The sequence below is a fragment of the Cryptomeria japonica genome, chromosome 4 (assembly GCF_030272615.1).
Source record: "Cryptomeria japonica chromosome 4, Sugi_1.0, whole genome shotgun sequence".
Lineage (NCBI taxonomy): Eukaryota > Viridiplantae > Streptophyta > Pinopsida > Cupressales > Cupressaceae > Cryptomeria > Cryptomeria japonica.
The window spans coordinates 422,761,740-422,777,463 of NC_081408.1; the positions used below are offsets into that span (position 1 = coordinate 422,761,740).

General features: G+C 35.8%; 1 protein-coding gene across 6 annotated transcripts in view; it reads right to left on the bottom strand.

Moving 5' to 3' along the window:
* Positions 1-4,206: 4,206 nt before the first annotated feature.
* The window catches only part of LOC131030723 (putative threonine aspartase), a 328,757-nt gene continuing 317,239 nt past the window's right edge, over positions 4,207-15,724 (bottom strand). For 3 of the 6 annotated variants that reach the window (XM_057961650.2, XM_057961657.2, XM_057961620.2), the window contains exons 11-12: positions 6,737-6,862; positions 4,207-4,859 (exon numbers count right to left, since the gene is read on the bottom strand). In XM_057961650.2, the coding sequence (XP_057817633.2) occupies positions 6,767-6,862 (96 nt within the window). In that variant the 3' untranslated portion in view covers positions 4,207-4,859; positions 6,737-6,766. Of the gene's footprint in view, positions 4,860-5,882; positions 6,396-6,736; positions 6,863-15,724 lie in introns of those variants that run through there. The other 3 variants (XM_057961643.2, XM_057961635.2, XM_057961627.2) reach the window with 3 other exon arrangements.

The window sequence follows — 15,724 nt, forward strand, 5'->3', positions numbered from 1 at the left end:
TCAGAACCTCTGTATGAGATTCTCTCAGAATTATCAAATTCACTAGGTATTTCACTGGCTCAAATGATGATCACATAGAAGAACTACGTTCTCCAATGGCAAAGCTGCAAACCCTTCTCAGAGTTCAAAATCACAATGATCAAATATATTTTTTATTTTTTATTTTTTATTTATTTATTTATTTTTTCCTCCAGAGAATGAGCTCTTAAGTCCCTTTTATTCTTTTCTTATGAGAGCTCACACACTAACCCGGCCAATGTGGGATAAAAGATATATTCCCACTTTCAAAAAAAATTCATTTAAAACTCCATAGTTGGTGCACCAATAATCCTTTTACATTAATTGTTCACTTGGCCCCATCTATGAGAACTTGACCCTTCACTTAAGTGATTTAAGTTATAATATAAAAATCATATTATAACTTAATAATATGAGCTCAAAACTATTAATATTTATTTAACCAAACAAATATTAATATCTCTCTAAATACTCATCCGTTTTGCACACCGTATGAACTGTAAACTGGCATGAGGATTCTGCATGTGACCCACCCTTATTTCTAAAAATAGCAGGGGTCCATCTCGATCACCCATTGTCTTACTATAAATAGTAAGTTCTGCATGCAGGGCCCAAAAGACTTCAAACGAACACCAATCCTTCGTAACTCTGACCATTGAAGGAGAAGCTCCCCTCAAATGACCCTCTATCCAACCTCATCAGCCTACGAGGGTCTATTATAGGCCAATCTACTTAACTGATGTAATGTCAACTAGAAGGGGACATCACATCGAGCCTACCCTTTTACACCCATCTAGCATTATGTTTATCAATAGTCCTATCATATTTATATTTAATTTTATATATCCATTTTGTTCCTACAACATCCTGACCAGGGGGTACAATTTGACCAACTCCAAAGTGTCATTTCATTCAATGGATGTCATTTCAATATGAATGTCTACAACCAACTTCTCTTTTCCATTGACTTCTACAAAAGATATTGGCTTATCATCCTCCAGAACATGATTAATGAGAGCATAAATAATTTTTCTATGGGACCTAGCAATCATTTGATCAAAATTAGTGTTCAACATGACCGATATGGGATGATTTTTCTCTATTCTTCTTCGGTATTTCTGATTTCTCCCAATCTCCATATTTGGGAATGAAGGTTCTACATTGTCAACAACTTTTGATTCATGAGACACAAGTAGATGAGAGTTCTCTATGCTTACATCATTTACAAGGGGGTTAGATTTCTTCAAATCAATCTCTATGTTCTTAGCCTATTCATTAGGAGTATACTATGCTCTTTTATCAAATATGACATTTCTACTTATGATTAATTTCTTATTGACAAGATCATATAATATGTAAGCTTTGTTTTCAATACCATAACCAATAAAAATGTATTTGAGACTTTTTTCGTCTAACTTTGTTCTTTTTTCCTAAGGTATATGTACAAAAGGCAACCAAACACCCTTAAATGAGATGTTGTAAAGCCAAGCCAAGATTGTCTAGGAATAATTACATGAACCACTTTTATGGGACTCCTATTCAACAAATAAATTAAAGTGTCACTACCTTTGCCCAATTTTTTTTATCTAGTTTTTTTTTATGCTTTCATCATGTTTCTATCTATTTCAACAATATTCCTATTTTTTCTCTCAACAAATCTATTTTTTTGTGGACTGCAGGAAGTGGTAAACCCCCTTTGAATCCCAGGTTGTTTATAGAAATTCAAAAATACATTTGACATATACTCTCCCCATTATCTAATTTGATGACCTTAATGTAATCATCACTTTGTTTTTCTACTAACTGTTTGAATTCATCAAGCTTATAAAAAACTTTTGATTTACTTGCCAAATAATAGATCAAAGTTTAACCAAAAAAAGTTATCAATGAGAATGAGAAAGTACTTGGATTTATTTAGTCATAGAGTTGCCATAGGACCACATTAATTAGAATGAGAAACTTCAAGACATTTTCCAACCCTTCTGGACAAACCAAGCAAAAACGTAGTTCTATGTTATTTTCCAAACTAACATTACTCACAAATTTCTTGTTTATTCTTAAGAAATGGCAATCCTTCAACCATATGCTTCTTCTCAAGTAACAACAAACCAACAAAATTGAGATGCCCATACTTTGATGCCATAGATGACAATCATGCAATTCTATAGTACTTAAGACTAATTAGCTGAAGAAAAAGAAAGGGGAAATATTTGATAGCCAAACAATTGTGCTTGTGCAACCACTTCATGTCTTTGTGATTTGTCTCTGATTATACATTCATTCCTATAAAAAACAATTTGACAATTTTGTTCATACATTGGACCAACTAATAACATTTTTTTAGAGCAATAACTAACAATATATTAAAAATATGCTTAAATTTATCATTCTCATTAGTTACTCCAATGGTTTCTTTTCCCTTAATCCCATGTGATTTATTATCCCTTAGTACAACAATATTATTATGTTTTTCTAACCAAATCAATAAATAGATTTTCATTAGAAATCATATGCAAGAAATTGCATTCAAATAAGCAAGAAAAACATATCATGTTGCTACAATACTACAAGTAGATTGGTTATGCCAACATTCAAACTCATAATGTCCAAATTTGTTACAATGAAAGCATCGAACATGTCTTTTATCTTTACTAGTGTCCTTACTTCTACCTCTGTAATTGTTACTTCCTTGAAAACCAAAACCTCTTTCTCAATCATAGTTCTTGCCTCTATAATTATGATTAAATTCACCTCTATGCTCAATTTTGGGAGGATAGCCATTGCTATTTTTAGGTTTGTGATAACCCTTAGAAAAGAATATGCCTTTTATCTCTTATGTTTGCCTTAAATTCAAAAATTTGTTCTAAAGATTCTTTACTATTTTTCATTTGTTCTTCTGCAATTAATAGAATACTACTTAATTCATCAATGTCCAGGAGTGTAACATCTTTTGAAATTTCTATTTTGGAAACAAAATTATCAAATTTTGAAGCCAAACTTCTTAAAATTTTCTCAATAAGATGTTTACTCAAATCATCTCCTAAAATTCTCATTTGATTTATCACGCCTTCAACTTTTGTGAAATTCATTAACTAATTCATTTGGACCCATTTTAACATTTTCAAAACTCTTTCTTAGTGTTTGCAATTTAGTTATATGAGCACCTTGATATGCATCTACAAGAATATGTCATACATTTTTTACTATACAACACCACTAAAGATTGATTGACTTAATGCATCTTGAATTAGAAACAAAGCTTTAATGTCCCTTTGTTTACTTTGCTTAGTTTTTATTTTCTATTGATTACTTAACGCATTTATATCCTTAGGTTCCCCTACTAACGATTTCCCACAAATCTTAGATTTTAACAAAGTCTACATACATATACTCTAATAAGCAAAATATGTCCCATCAAAAATAGGATTCATAGTTCCAGGACTCGCCAAAACTCTTTGAGTCTTGGTGAGTCTCGAGTTGAGTGACCCTAGCCGAGTCTCAGGGGTTCGGGACTCTTCAGGAACTTGCTTTAGGTGAGACTCACTAGAAACTAGATTTTTGCCAAGTCCTACCGAGTCCAGAGTCGGGTCATCCTTGCCAAGTCCGCACTGAGTCAGAGTCTTGTTTCTATGATCAATAGTCCTGATGTACTCACAAGATTTGCCATCACACTCTAGACAATACTTTTGCAGGCAAATAATAAATCCTCCATTACAAATACTCACAAACTCCTAACAAAATTCTTCAAAAATAGGAATCAATAGTCTTGATGTACTCACAAGATTTGCCATCGCACTCTAAACAATACTTTTGCACGCAAATAATAAATCCTCCATTACAAATACTGACAAACTCTTCTGAACACACTTTCCTTTTGCAAATTCACTTTCTAAATATGAACTATCACCATCCAAACTTGTGCATTATTTGTTCTTATATGTATATTGCTGCTATTTGAAAAATACAGTTTAGCAACTTTTGCAGAAAAATAACAGCACATATATACCTTACCACCATAAATATTTTCTTTTTCAAAACCTTATCAGTTCTTCCATGGAGCCAGCAAATTACCACAGATTTCTTAACTAATAACCAGAATTCCTTTCTTGTGCAACACAAATTTCAGCACATAAATTCTTCTGCCAAATATAAAATAAACTTATCTGCCTACAACCTTACAACAAACAATAATAAAATAGGAAAACCTTCTTACTGTGTTTGTAATAGTCAAATAGGAACCAACAAAAAAACTCCAATGTCCTCTGTCAAGTCTTTCACAAATTTTAAAGCAAAAGCGACCAAAACTTCTTAAGAAAACAGCAAAAAAAACAGTGGCATTCCTGACTGCCCAAAAACTACAGCAGCTTGTTCTCCCTTTCTGCATCGACCATGCTTCTTCTCATGTTCAACCAACACAGCATTGTGTTCAACAATTTTTTTTTAAATTCCCCTTCTTCCTAGTGCTCTTATACCAATTGAATGTATCTAGACTACAAGTTTATCAGGGATTATCTGCAGATCATCAACACACAAATTTGAAGAGCACAAAAATTTCTTGTTGATATTCATTGAATTGTTTGCACATTTATACAAGTTATAAATGGAATCCAATTGATCGGATAACTAATTTCTACAATCACCTTCTCCCAAACATATAACAATGTTTATTAAAATTAATTCCTTTCATGGGATTGGAAACATGATATGACACGTATAATTTCATAATGAAATGTATGGTGTGGATAGCAGCCCAAGAGTTGTATAAAGCATCGAGTGAATCAATTTGAGTGTAATTGTAATAGCATGGAGCTTGGGAACAACGTCCAAGGAGATAATGAATCCTGCAATAGAATATCCATCTTGATTATGAATCAAAATACCACCTATATCAAGCATAACTTGATCTAGAGAAGGCTTGTCTAGAAGAATATAAACGCATATATGCAAGTAGCCAATAATTCTCAAGATTTTCACGAAATGTAAGCTATAATGTATTCCCATGTACCCAATCCCATTTTTAGCATGCAAGATTCATTTCAATTTACAATTAGGAAAAAGGGTAGGTAACACCAAATTGGGACAGTGCTAAAAATTTTGCAATGTGCTTGAAGGTTGCAACCTAGTGTTAAATAAATAGACCTCATTTATTCATGAATTCAAACCATTAGAATGTCAACAAAGTAAGTGAGATTCCACTTGCTTTTCGCCGAAGTCCAGGGAATTTGTGGTCCCATTAAATTGCAGATCAACAACCTATGTTTTACCATTCATAGCATGTTCCCTATTTCCTCAACAATGGAGAATATTTTGGGTGGTTCATCATTTTTAAAATAGCACTCATTCTCATTTTTCTTTGGGCAGGGGGCTGGGAGAATTTGGCCTAGAAAGAGATCTCTAAGAACGATATTGAAGAATTTTTGGGAGTTCTCTCTTAATATGTTGGGTTGAATCATTTAATAAGGACAGTTTGAAATTTAAAGAAGGATGAATAGGGGAAAGTGAGGGGGTCAAGGAAGCCAAGGCATCCTAAGGGGTGACATTACACTTGAGCACCAATCAGTCTATAGCTAGTCAAGAGAAGGGTTGGTGAGGAGGGGAGTCAAAAGGAGATTCATTCAAGAGGTTGGAATTGAAGATGAAACAGATTTTGACTCGAAATAACAATCATGCATTGTCAAATACAACATCCAAATTATACATCTATTTTTAAGAAAAAAGTCAACAATGCACATGTATTTATCAACCACAAGGGCATTTGCATATGGTTCCTCAATCCAACTAAGATCAAAAGATACTTTTGAAAATGATTGCAAGCCTACTATTCAAACTCAAAATATTCTCACTACAAATATGAAATCTATTAATGAGAAGAAAATGCAAGCTTCACTAACAAAGCATTAAGCAATGAATACATATTTGAGTTAAACCTCGATGTAGATTCTCTAAAATTGTGACATCAATGCTGAATTAAGAAATTTACAAAAATATATTTTGATTTCCTACCTCCATTATCAAGATGATAACATTTGGAAATGTGATTAAAATATCTTTGTCACCAACTCAATATTTTCTTAAATAAAACAGTATCTTAAAGTCTAATGATGAGAAACTACTTCACTTTCTCCCTCTAGCATTTTATCACTGTATGGTCTCACATATCAAAAGAACGATCAGCTCTAAAATGACCATGAGCAAGAATCTCAGCCCTGGGTCAGCAAATAAATTATCCTCTATCCACTCACAATTGTAATGTTACTTCTTCACACAGTCATTACAAAAGACCATTCCAGCAAACAAATTTTGACAACCTAGAAGATTATAAAGTTCCTTTCAAGGATTACTCATTTAAGGTTCTAAAGAATCTCGTTGGCATGCACCTGCAAAAATATTTATCATCATGGAGGCATATTCAATAATGACATGCTATCTTTAATTGAGAGAAGAATTTATATTTCCAAAAGGAAAATAGATTTCACTCTATATTAGATTATACAATTTATTTTAGAATAAAAGTTACTTATGGAAAAGTGTCTTAGAAAAAGGATATTATACTATAGCAAGGCACAACTTCCTACATGATAAAAGCCTAAAAGCAGCTTGTGTGGCATATATCTATGAGATATATCACTATGCCTAAGAAAATGCTTTTGCAAAGATGGAAAAATAACTTGAAATTTTGTAAAATACATTAACTAAATAAATGGAAAAACAAGCATACTTGCCAACATATCCTTTTGTTAAAAGCTTGTCAAGCATCATCTCCGTACTTTTTTACATCAAAACGAGCTGCAAAAATGTTAACATTCCCTTCATTTGCACTATTGGACCGTCTAAGAATAGATGCCTGCAACATCAAAATTATGAAATCTTTCAGTTCAAACCAAGATATGCATAATGTGAGTTTAAAGGTTTATATGAAAAGAAAAGGGAGACTTTCATTGCTTTGGTTTTGCTGAAATAAAATGTAATTGAGAGGTAATTTAACATTACACACCATAATTATAAATAACCTTGACAAAGAATAACTAGATGCATTTAAAATATGTGTCATTTATGAAAGGCACGTTTTCATAGAACTTCAATTGCACTAGTCTCACATAGAGTATATAAAAACTCATCGGACTCTTGATAACAACCATGAGGGGCATGATTAAATAAAAATAATTTTTATTTTATCCAGTCACCCTTTCTGTATTTTTTACACAACATGATCCTCCTTCCGTGTTAGCTTTTAATTTGTCACTTTTGTGACAACACAAAATGGAATAGTGCACATGGTAAAACTGTTCAAATTATGAGGGGAAGCCCAATAAGTAATAACTAAATCTAAAACTACTAGAATTTACATGTATGCACGCTATACAAATTACCACGTGAGATTTTGCATCGAATTTAAATATTTACTTTGACCAAGTTTTAGCTTTAACTGCAACATCAGAATTTTTATAGTCACAAAGATAGTGAGATTTTTAGATTTAAGGAGGACCAACAAATTAATCACATACAAATACAACCTTATACCAGTTAAAGCAGAGACTTGTATTTAGCTACAAACAAAGGCTTGATTAAATGACAACGGAGACAATCTATTGGACAAATCAGAGACGAATACATTAGCATCAATATAGGAAATGATTATTCATTATATTAATTAACATCACAAAATTCTAGACATAACAATATGCAAAGCAATCACTTAATTAGACAACAGGCATCAACACAGTTTGACTTAGTTACCCAGCTCAATTTACTTGATGGAATTACAAACACAAGATGAATGATCACCTTATAAGCATTTGCAGCATAAGCTTTACATTGACTTACATACATTCATTCACTACACAAAATATAAAGACTTGATTTCAATCCTCCAAATGATGATTTCCACAATACGAGTCTGCCTTCCATCCTTCTATTTTTAATGTACTCAAAGAATTTATTTATTGTTGGAAACATTGTTGTCATTGATGTTAAAGAGAGAAAATGGTTGCTGCCATCATATTGCTACTGTCAAAGAAGTATCATTACAGTCAATATTTTGCCTTGATTATAAGATAATTTATGTGCAACCTTGGCTGACCTTCATGGCTGCTTGATGCTATTTTTTGGTGCCCATATTGCTGATCGCCCCTCATGGATTTTAGCACTCACATCCTATGAAGTTAAAAATAAAATTATTATTTTTGAGGGCCCTTTTGGGCTGGCCGACCATGCTTGTGTAATCACCCCTCTTGGGGGAATCAAAAGTAAATTTATTGCCTTAATTGGGCCGACCCCTCTATGGATCACCCACTTTGGAGGAGTCACCTCTTTTGGGAGAAGGGGTATATTGGTGAGGTATAAAACAAGGTGAGAGGGAGATGTGAAAAGCAAGAAATTAATGCAATATCCTTCCATGTACTAGCAGATTTGAAGAACATTGTAATCAGATTTGAAGAAGTTTTCATCAGAATTATGGAGTAGATTTGAAGCAGATTTCACGAAGGTCACTCATTGAAGAAGCTATATTCTAGAAGGCGAAGTTTTGGAAGCTGGTGCCCCTCTATAGAAGAGATTGTTGTCTCTTGCTAAGTTGGTGCTTAGTAGTGGGGATTGGTAACTCTAGTAGATTGGTGCTTATGAAGATTTGTAAAGAGAAATTTATTGTTTGCTAGATTTGAATGGTAGATCTTAGCAATCGCTTCTCTATGGTTTTCTCCCGAAAGGGCTTCCACAAAATCTTGTCTCTTAGTTGGTAAATCTTGTTGTGTTATTTCTTTTTCATGGTTATTGGATTTTAAAATAAGTAAAAGTTTATCTTATACTAATTCACATCCCCTTCTCAATATAAGTGTGTGTGCTCATCAATTGGCATCAGAGCGGATTTCTTCAAGAATAGTCTAACCTCTAGAAGGTAGATCTTGAAAGCACACATGGCATGTCAAGAAGGATTTTCTTCAAATTGAGCCCCATTGTTTGATGGAAATACTACGCACTCTGGAGCATAAGGATGTGGACTTATCTAATGGCTCTTAGCTTTGACATTTTGGTAATTAGTGGCGAATAATTATGTAGCTCCATCAAATCCATTGATAGATCCTACTAGAAAGAAGGTGAGTGAAAACAATGCAAAGGCTATGAATGCTATTTTGTGTGGTATATCCGAATTGGAGCTTGTCAAGTAATGCATTGTGATTTGGCAAAAGAAATTTGGGATAAACTTAAAAACATTTATGAAGGCGATGACAAAGTTAAGAAGGCCAAGCTCCAAACCCATAGAAGACAATTAGAAAGCTTGAAAATGAAAGATGAAGAGAATACTGCATCCTATCTCCTTTGAGTGAACAAAATCATCAGCAACATTCGAGGACTTAGTGAAAAGATTGAAGATTTTGTGACCGTGCAAAAGGAACATAGGTCTCTCCCATTGAGATTCGATGCCAAATTTTTTGCTGTTGGCAAAATGAAGGATCTAGGTAAATTAACAACGGATGAGTTGCATGAGTTCCTCATAACATATGAAATTAGGACAGAATATGAAAAGCCATCAAAGCGAGAAGCAGCCTTTAAAGCTTCAAAGAAGATGAAGAATAAAGAGCCTGAATCAAGCAATAGCTCTAGCAACAACTTTGACGCAAACAAAGCCCACTTTGTGAGAAAGCTCAAGAAAAGATGAAGCAAATACAAAGGTAAGTTACCCTTTAAATGTTTTAATTGTTTTATGGGGCAAAACAAATTTGTTTTTGTTTGCGTCCAATCATGCGTGAGTGTTTTTGTCATCTTTGCCTAAGTTTGGTTGGTTTTTGTCACTTTTCTCCTTCATTTTTGTGCAAATTTGGGTTTTAAGTAGGTGATTGCAAGTTGTAGGAGCTTTTGAATGCAATTACAAGTAAAAGCACTTCACTTGTAATCGGGTCTCTAAGACCCGATTACAAGTTAGTCCATTGTTTTTTAAGTCAAACATACTTGTAGTTGGGTATTTGTGACCCGATTACAAGTTAGTTCTTTCCCTTTTATAAAATTTGCAATCACTTTTACTTGTAATCAGGTGTTTGGGACTCGATTACAAGTGTCTCTCAAAGGCCAAGAGAAACATATTTCGCATTTGCATCGGGCTTTTAGGACCCGATTCCCCTCTTCTTGCATCTCCATTATCCTGTGATATTAAGGGGAGTCTCTTAAATGCGTTGTTGTTTTGCAATAGAAGTTTTCTTCTTAGCTTGCCTATTTGTGCCTTTGAGTGGAGTATTGAAATTTCATTCTACTTCCTTCAAGCGGAGCTGCTTACTTGCATTCGGGCACATTTTTCTTTCATCTTTTTGGGGTTTCAATTTATGCTAAGTGCATCTGGCATTCTTGTTTTGTTCTTTCCTTCATTTTTCCCCCCTTTATGTTGATGTAGGGAACACGTCTTTCCCATTGTTTTTGATTAATTAAAAACAGGTTTTAAGGGACCCGAAACCCAATTACAAACGAAAGATATTCAGGAAAGAAACAAAACACAACGATTGCAAAAGACCAACAAAAAAACCAGCAACAGAGAAAAGGACAGCAAGAGGCCAGCAAGAAATTGGCCCCAAGACTGGCATAAAAATAAAATTTGAAATTCTTCATGGTTTCTTCTGCATTCTGCACCAAGAGCATCATTGCCTTGGCCGCTTCCCTCAAGTCGGTATTTTCCTGAGCAATCTGACTTTCTTTCATCTTCATTTCCTTCTCCGCCGTAGTCTGCCTGGTTCTGCGCCTAGGGGTCTGGTGGCTTAGGCTGGAAGTAGGAGCATCTTCAATAACTACCAGGTTCTTCTCCTGGTTTTTCTTTTCTAGATGATTCATCAATGCATTCATATTCTGGGAGGAGACTTTAAGAACCTGGAGGCTGTGGTTCATAAGGCTTTTCAAGGCTTTCTCGTTTCGGGCCATCCGGGCATTGACATTGTCCTTATCCTCCTCCACCTGTTCCTTCATTAGTTTAATGACGTCCTCCAAATGTTTCAGGTCACCTTTTATCAAATCTTTCTCCAGTCGTTCTTCCATTTCCATTTCCTCCTCCGCTTCACTATTCTCCGTCTCCTCGTGCTATTTCCCAGAGTCAGACATGTTGATCAGCTTGTTGATCCTAACTTCCAGCTCCCTTTGTTTACCCTGCATGCTGGTAATGTTTTCAAACACCTACTTCTGAAAATTGAAGAATTCAAGGGTGCAATTGCAAGCGGTATCCAGAATGGTATCCGCAAAATCCTTGCTCTGTTCCATCTCCTCCACATTAGGGTTTTCACCTTCCTTAGGTTTCAAAGCCTCTTTCTCAATTTTCGAGCCTTCAGGGTTGGGTTGACGATTCTCAGAATTGCCCCCTTCCTCTCCTTCCCCATAATTCTCCTCCTTGTTAATCTCCATTTCAGAAATAGTTTCCTTATTCTTTCCCTCTTCTTCATCAGCAAGCACATCCTTTTCTTCCTGCACGATTTCAACCTTCCTTTTTTTATGGGTAGGGGTGCTGGGCTCCCCAGTCGAATCAGAGTCTGTGCATTTCTCAAAAATCTGAGCATTGATGATTAAAGGGTCATCCTTGGTAGCCCTAGTCTTATCCTTAATATATTCATAAATCGGCAGAATGAGTCCCTGGTGCGCTAGAGGGTAGGAGCTGGGCTTTTTAACATGGTCGGCCAGGCTCTCGTTTAGAGAAGAGGCTAAATAGAAGGGCAATGAAATTTTAGCCCCATGGTGGAAGTGGTTCAGGATGGCGAAATGATAGTTGTAAATTTTCGTAAACCTGCCATCCACAGTTAAATATTCCATTAAAGCCCTAAGAACTTTTTGCCATAAAGGTTTTACCTGTTGGGGGGTGTAGTATGATATGTTGTCCTTCTTCCCCAGCTTGCCCTTCTCGTCCTCCGTCTTTGGGAAATTCTTGAAGGCCTCAGCGGCATACTTTCTATCCCTATAGAATTTTGTCCCCTCCATCTTGAGTCCCGTGACCTCCGAGATCAAATTTTCATCGATTTGCCAGATTTCCCCAAACAGGGTAGCCCTGTTATTGCTCCAGCTTTTAGCGAACCCGTGAGACACAGAGTTTCTACTACCATGGAGCTTCTCCATATAATCAGTGAAACCGTGTCTGTGGAGCCTTCTCCACACCTTTCTTTCGCTCTTCCAGTGCTCACAGTCTGAAGGTTCGTTTCTGTTAAGGTTGCCTCCCATTCTGCTTTCCAACTAACAATATCCTCTCTTACAAATCTCAGCCCGCGGGTAAAGCTCTGAATTTCTGGTTTCCCCTTGTAAAGAGTCTTTCACAATTTTGAGATTGCTACTCATGTTCATATGAACCCGGCTATTATTACAATTACCTTTCGCACACATATGATCTTGGTTATGATGCCGAGAAACACTCATCATTTGGCAGTTCATCCGCCCCCAAAATCTGTCATTGGTACTCGTTCCCCAGAATTCAATCATGATATTAGCTTGATCCATTAAGGCGATCAAAGTATAATTGTTCCTTAATTTCCAACTTGATGTGATTTTCCCCTATATATTTGACGCACTTCTCCAATTTAACCCCTTCATTGGCAAGGATATCCACTACCTTGTTGCCCTCTCTAAATGTGTGGGTTATAATAATGCTAACATAGTTATTTAGGATAGCTTTAGCATTTTTAATAATATTGGCAATATTCCAAGAAACTGAACTAATACCTTTAAGGGCTTGTATAATATTTAAAGAGTCCCCTTCGAGCCAGATTCTTTTAAATTTGAATTCCTGAGCTAACTGGAGGCTCTTTAGCATGGCCATAGCTTCAGCCACATGGTTATTTTGGGTTCCAAAAGGGGAAGCAAAATCAGCAATACAAATTCCTTGAGCATTTCTGATAACTCCACCTCCACCAGCCTTTGCAGGGTTCCCTTCAGCAGCCCCATCAAAATTAACCTTTATCCAGTCATAATTAGGAAACCTCCAAACAATGTTATCTCTCTTCTTCTTGTTGTCTGATCTGTAGACCTTATTAGGTTCCATTAAGTAAGAATGTCTTTTTCCATATCATTCATATCAATAATAGCCCATTGCTGATTATTCTTGTGAGGGATGTTGATGTTCTTCTTTATAGCCCTGCATATGTTTTCAAAGACTACCTGAGTATTACACTTATCTTCCCTAAATATCCTGTTATTCCTTTCTTTCCAAATGCCCCAGCATATCATGGGGAGGGTCAAAGACCACAGGTTCTTAATGATTTGACATTTGGTAGGAAAATTCCATTGCCATATGATATCCTTAATGCTTTTGTTCATGACCCAGTTAATTTTCCATTTTTCCCACATTTTGCACCAGATTTCCCTTGTGAAGGAACAATGAAAAAATAGGTGATCAACTGATTCCCCCTCCTTCTGACAGAGCTCACATCTATTAGGGAATTTGAAGCCCCTTCGGATTAAATTATCAAGAGTAAGGGTACTATTATGAGAAGCAAGCCAAAAGAAAATGTTGACTTTAGGGATCAAGATGCTGTTCCAGACTTTGCTCTAGATGGGATTGCTGGTTTGAGAGAAAGTGTTTTTATAGGCAGAAGCAACTGTGAATTCACCTTTAGGATCACTTTTCCAAAGGAAAACATCATCATAGTTTTTGTTAGGGGAAAAAGACAGCAACTCTTTCTGGAGAGAGGAAAACCCAGGATGAATGTCCTCATGTTTAGCCCACTTATTCTCCTTCCAATAGTCACATACCATTAGCCCAAACCTCCTTTTACATTCTTCAATAATTTGACTGTTGTTTTGATCAAATAGGGCTTCATTCTTCATCCAGGGGTCTTCCCAAAACCTTATTCTGTCACCTTTTCCAAGGACCCATCCAGCTCCAGCTTTTGCAACTTTTATGGATTTGGTAACACTATTCCAGATGAAGGATCCAGCCGGGATATCTTCAGAATTAAGGATTCCTTGGATAGTCTGATTCTTAATGTATTTGTCAAACCAAATTTGGTTCTAGTCTTTCTTAGTGTCATAAGCTCTCCATAACTACTTGGCAAGAAGAGCTTTGTTAAAAGTTTTTATAATTTTAATCCCCAACCCTCCTTTGTTCTTTGGTCTACACACCTTGTCCCAGGCAATCAGAGGTATTCTCTTCTTTTCTTCCACTCCTGACCATAAGAATCTCTTTTGAATTCTTTCCATAGCTTCAACAATTTTAGCCAGAATACCAAACAGACTAAGGGCATAAACAGGGAGATTTTGAAGGGTAGCTTGGAGGAGCTGCATTTTCCCAGCCTGAGATAACATTGAGCCTTTCCATCTTGCCAGTCTCTTATTAATTTTATCAATGATCATATTCCAGAAGGAATTTGGGGGTGCCAACCCTAAAGGAAGACCCAGGAAGGTGGAAGGCAGCGATTCCACTTTGCATCCAATAATATTGGCAATTTTCTGTTGTCTTATGACTGGAGTATTGATAAAGTACATAGCTGATTTGTCCCAATTAACTTGCTGACCAGTTGCCAAAGCATAGGAATTGAGAGCTGTTTTGAAGGCATCAGCCTCCTTGACTGAAGAATATCCCATGATGATAGTGTCATCAACAAACTGTTGATGAGTGCAAAAAACATTGGCAGAGGAAGGTTGAAGACCTTTGATAGTTTTTCTTTGTTTCAACTTATGAATCATTCTACTCATACTTTCAGCCAAAATGGTAAAAAGGATAGGAGATATGGGGTCTCCTTGTCTTAGCCCTCTAGAAGTTTAAAAAAAATTTGTTGGAGATCCATTAACCAAAATAGAGAACATAGGAGTAGTGATAAGTTCTCTCATTATTTTGATAATCTTATAATCAAAACCAAAAGCTCCCATGATTTTAAATAGAACATCCCATTCAACTCTATCATAAGCTTTTGCCAAATCCAGCTTTATCAAGAAGCCTTCTTTCTTTGCAGCACTGAGGGAATGAATGTTCTCATGAACAAGAATGATTGAGTCCAGAATCTGCCTACCAGGAACAAACCCTTTTTGCTCTTCAGATCTGATGAAGGGAAGCACCGCCAAAATTCTAGTAGTCAAGACTTTGGATATTATTTTATAGAAAGAGTTGCATAAGCTAATTGGCCTAAATTTGCCCATAGAATCCGCCCCAGCAACTTTGGGGATTAAGGTTATAAAAGTGGAATTCAATTCCTTAAGGATGCTTCTGGATCCAAAAAATTCTTTAACCGCATTAACCGTATCCTTCCCCACAATATTCCAAAATTCTTGAAAGAAAAACATAGGGAAGCCATCAGGGCCCGGAGCTTTATCCCCTTGAAAAGAGAAGACAGCTTTTTTGATTTCTTCAACAAACGGGATGGCAGTAAGGGTTTTATTCTGAATAGGGTTTATGATTTTAGGAATATTATTAACCAGATAGAGTTGATGGGTCTGATCAAGGTCCTCATTACTAGATAGAAGCTGCTTGAAGAATCTAACAGCTTCATCCCTGATTTCATCCTTATTAAGCAGAGTGCTGTTCTCAACAGTTAGTTTTGTGATTCTATTTGCTGCCTTATGTTTTAGGGAAGTCATGTGGAAAAACTTAGTGTTTCTGTCCCCTGCCTTCAGCCATATAGCCCTGGATCTCTATCTCCAATATATTTCTTCCCTAGAAATGATGCTGTGGATGTTGTCAAGGACCTTATCTTCCATGGCTTTGGAATACTTTTTGTAGCCTTCTTTTTGGATAGAATTTTGTATCTGGTCCAGTTCCTCC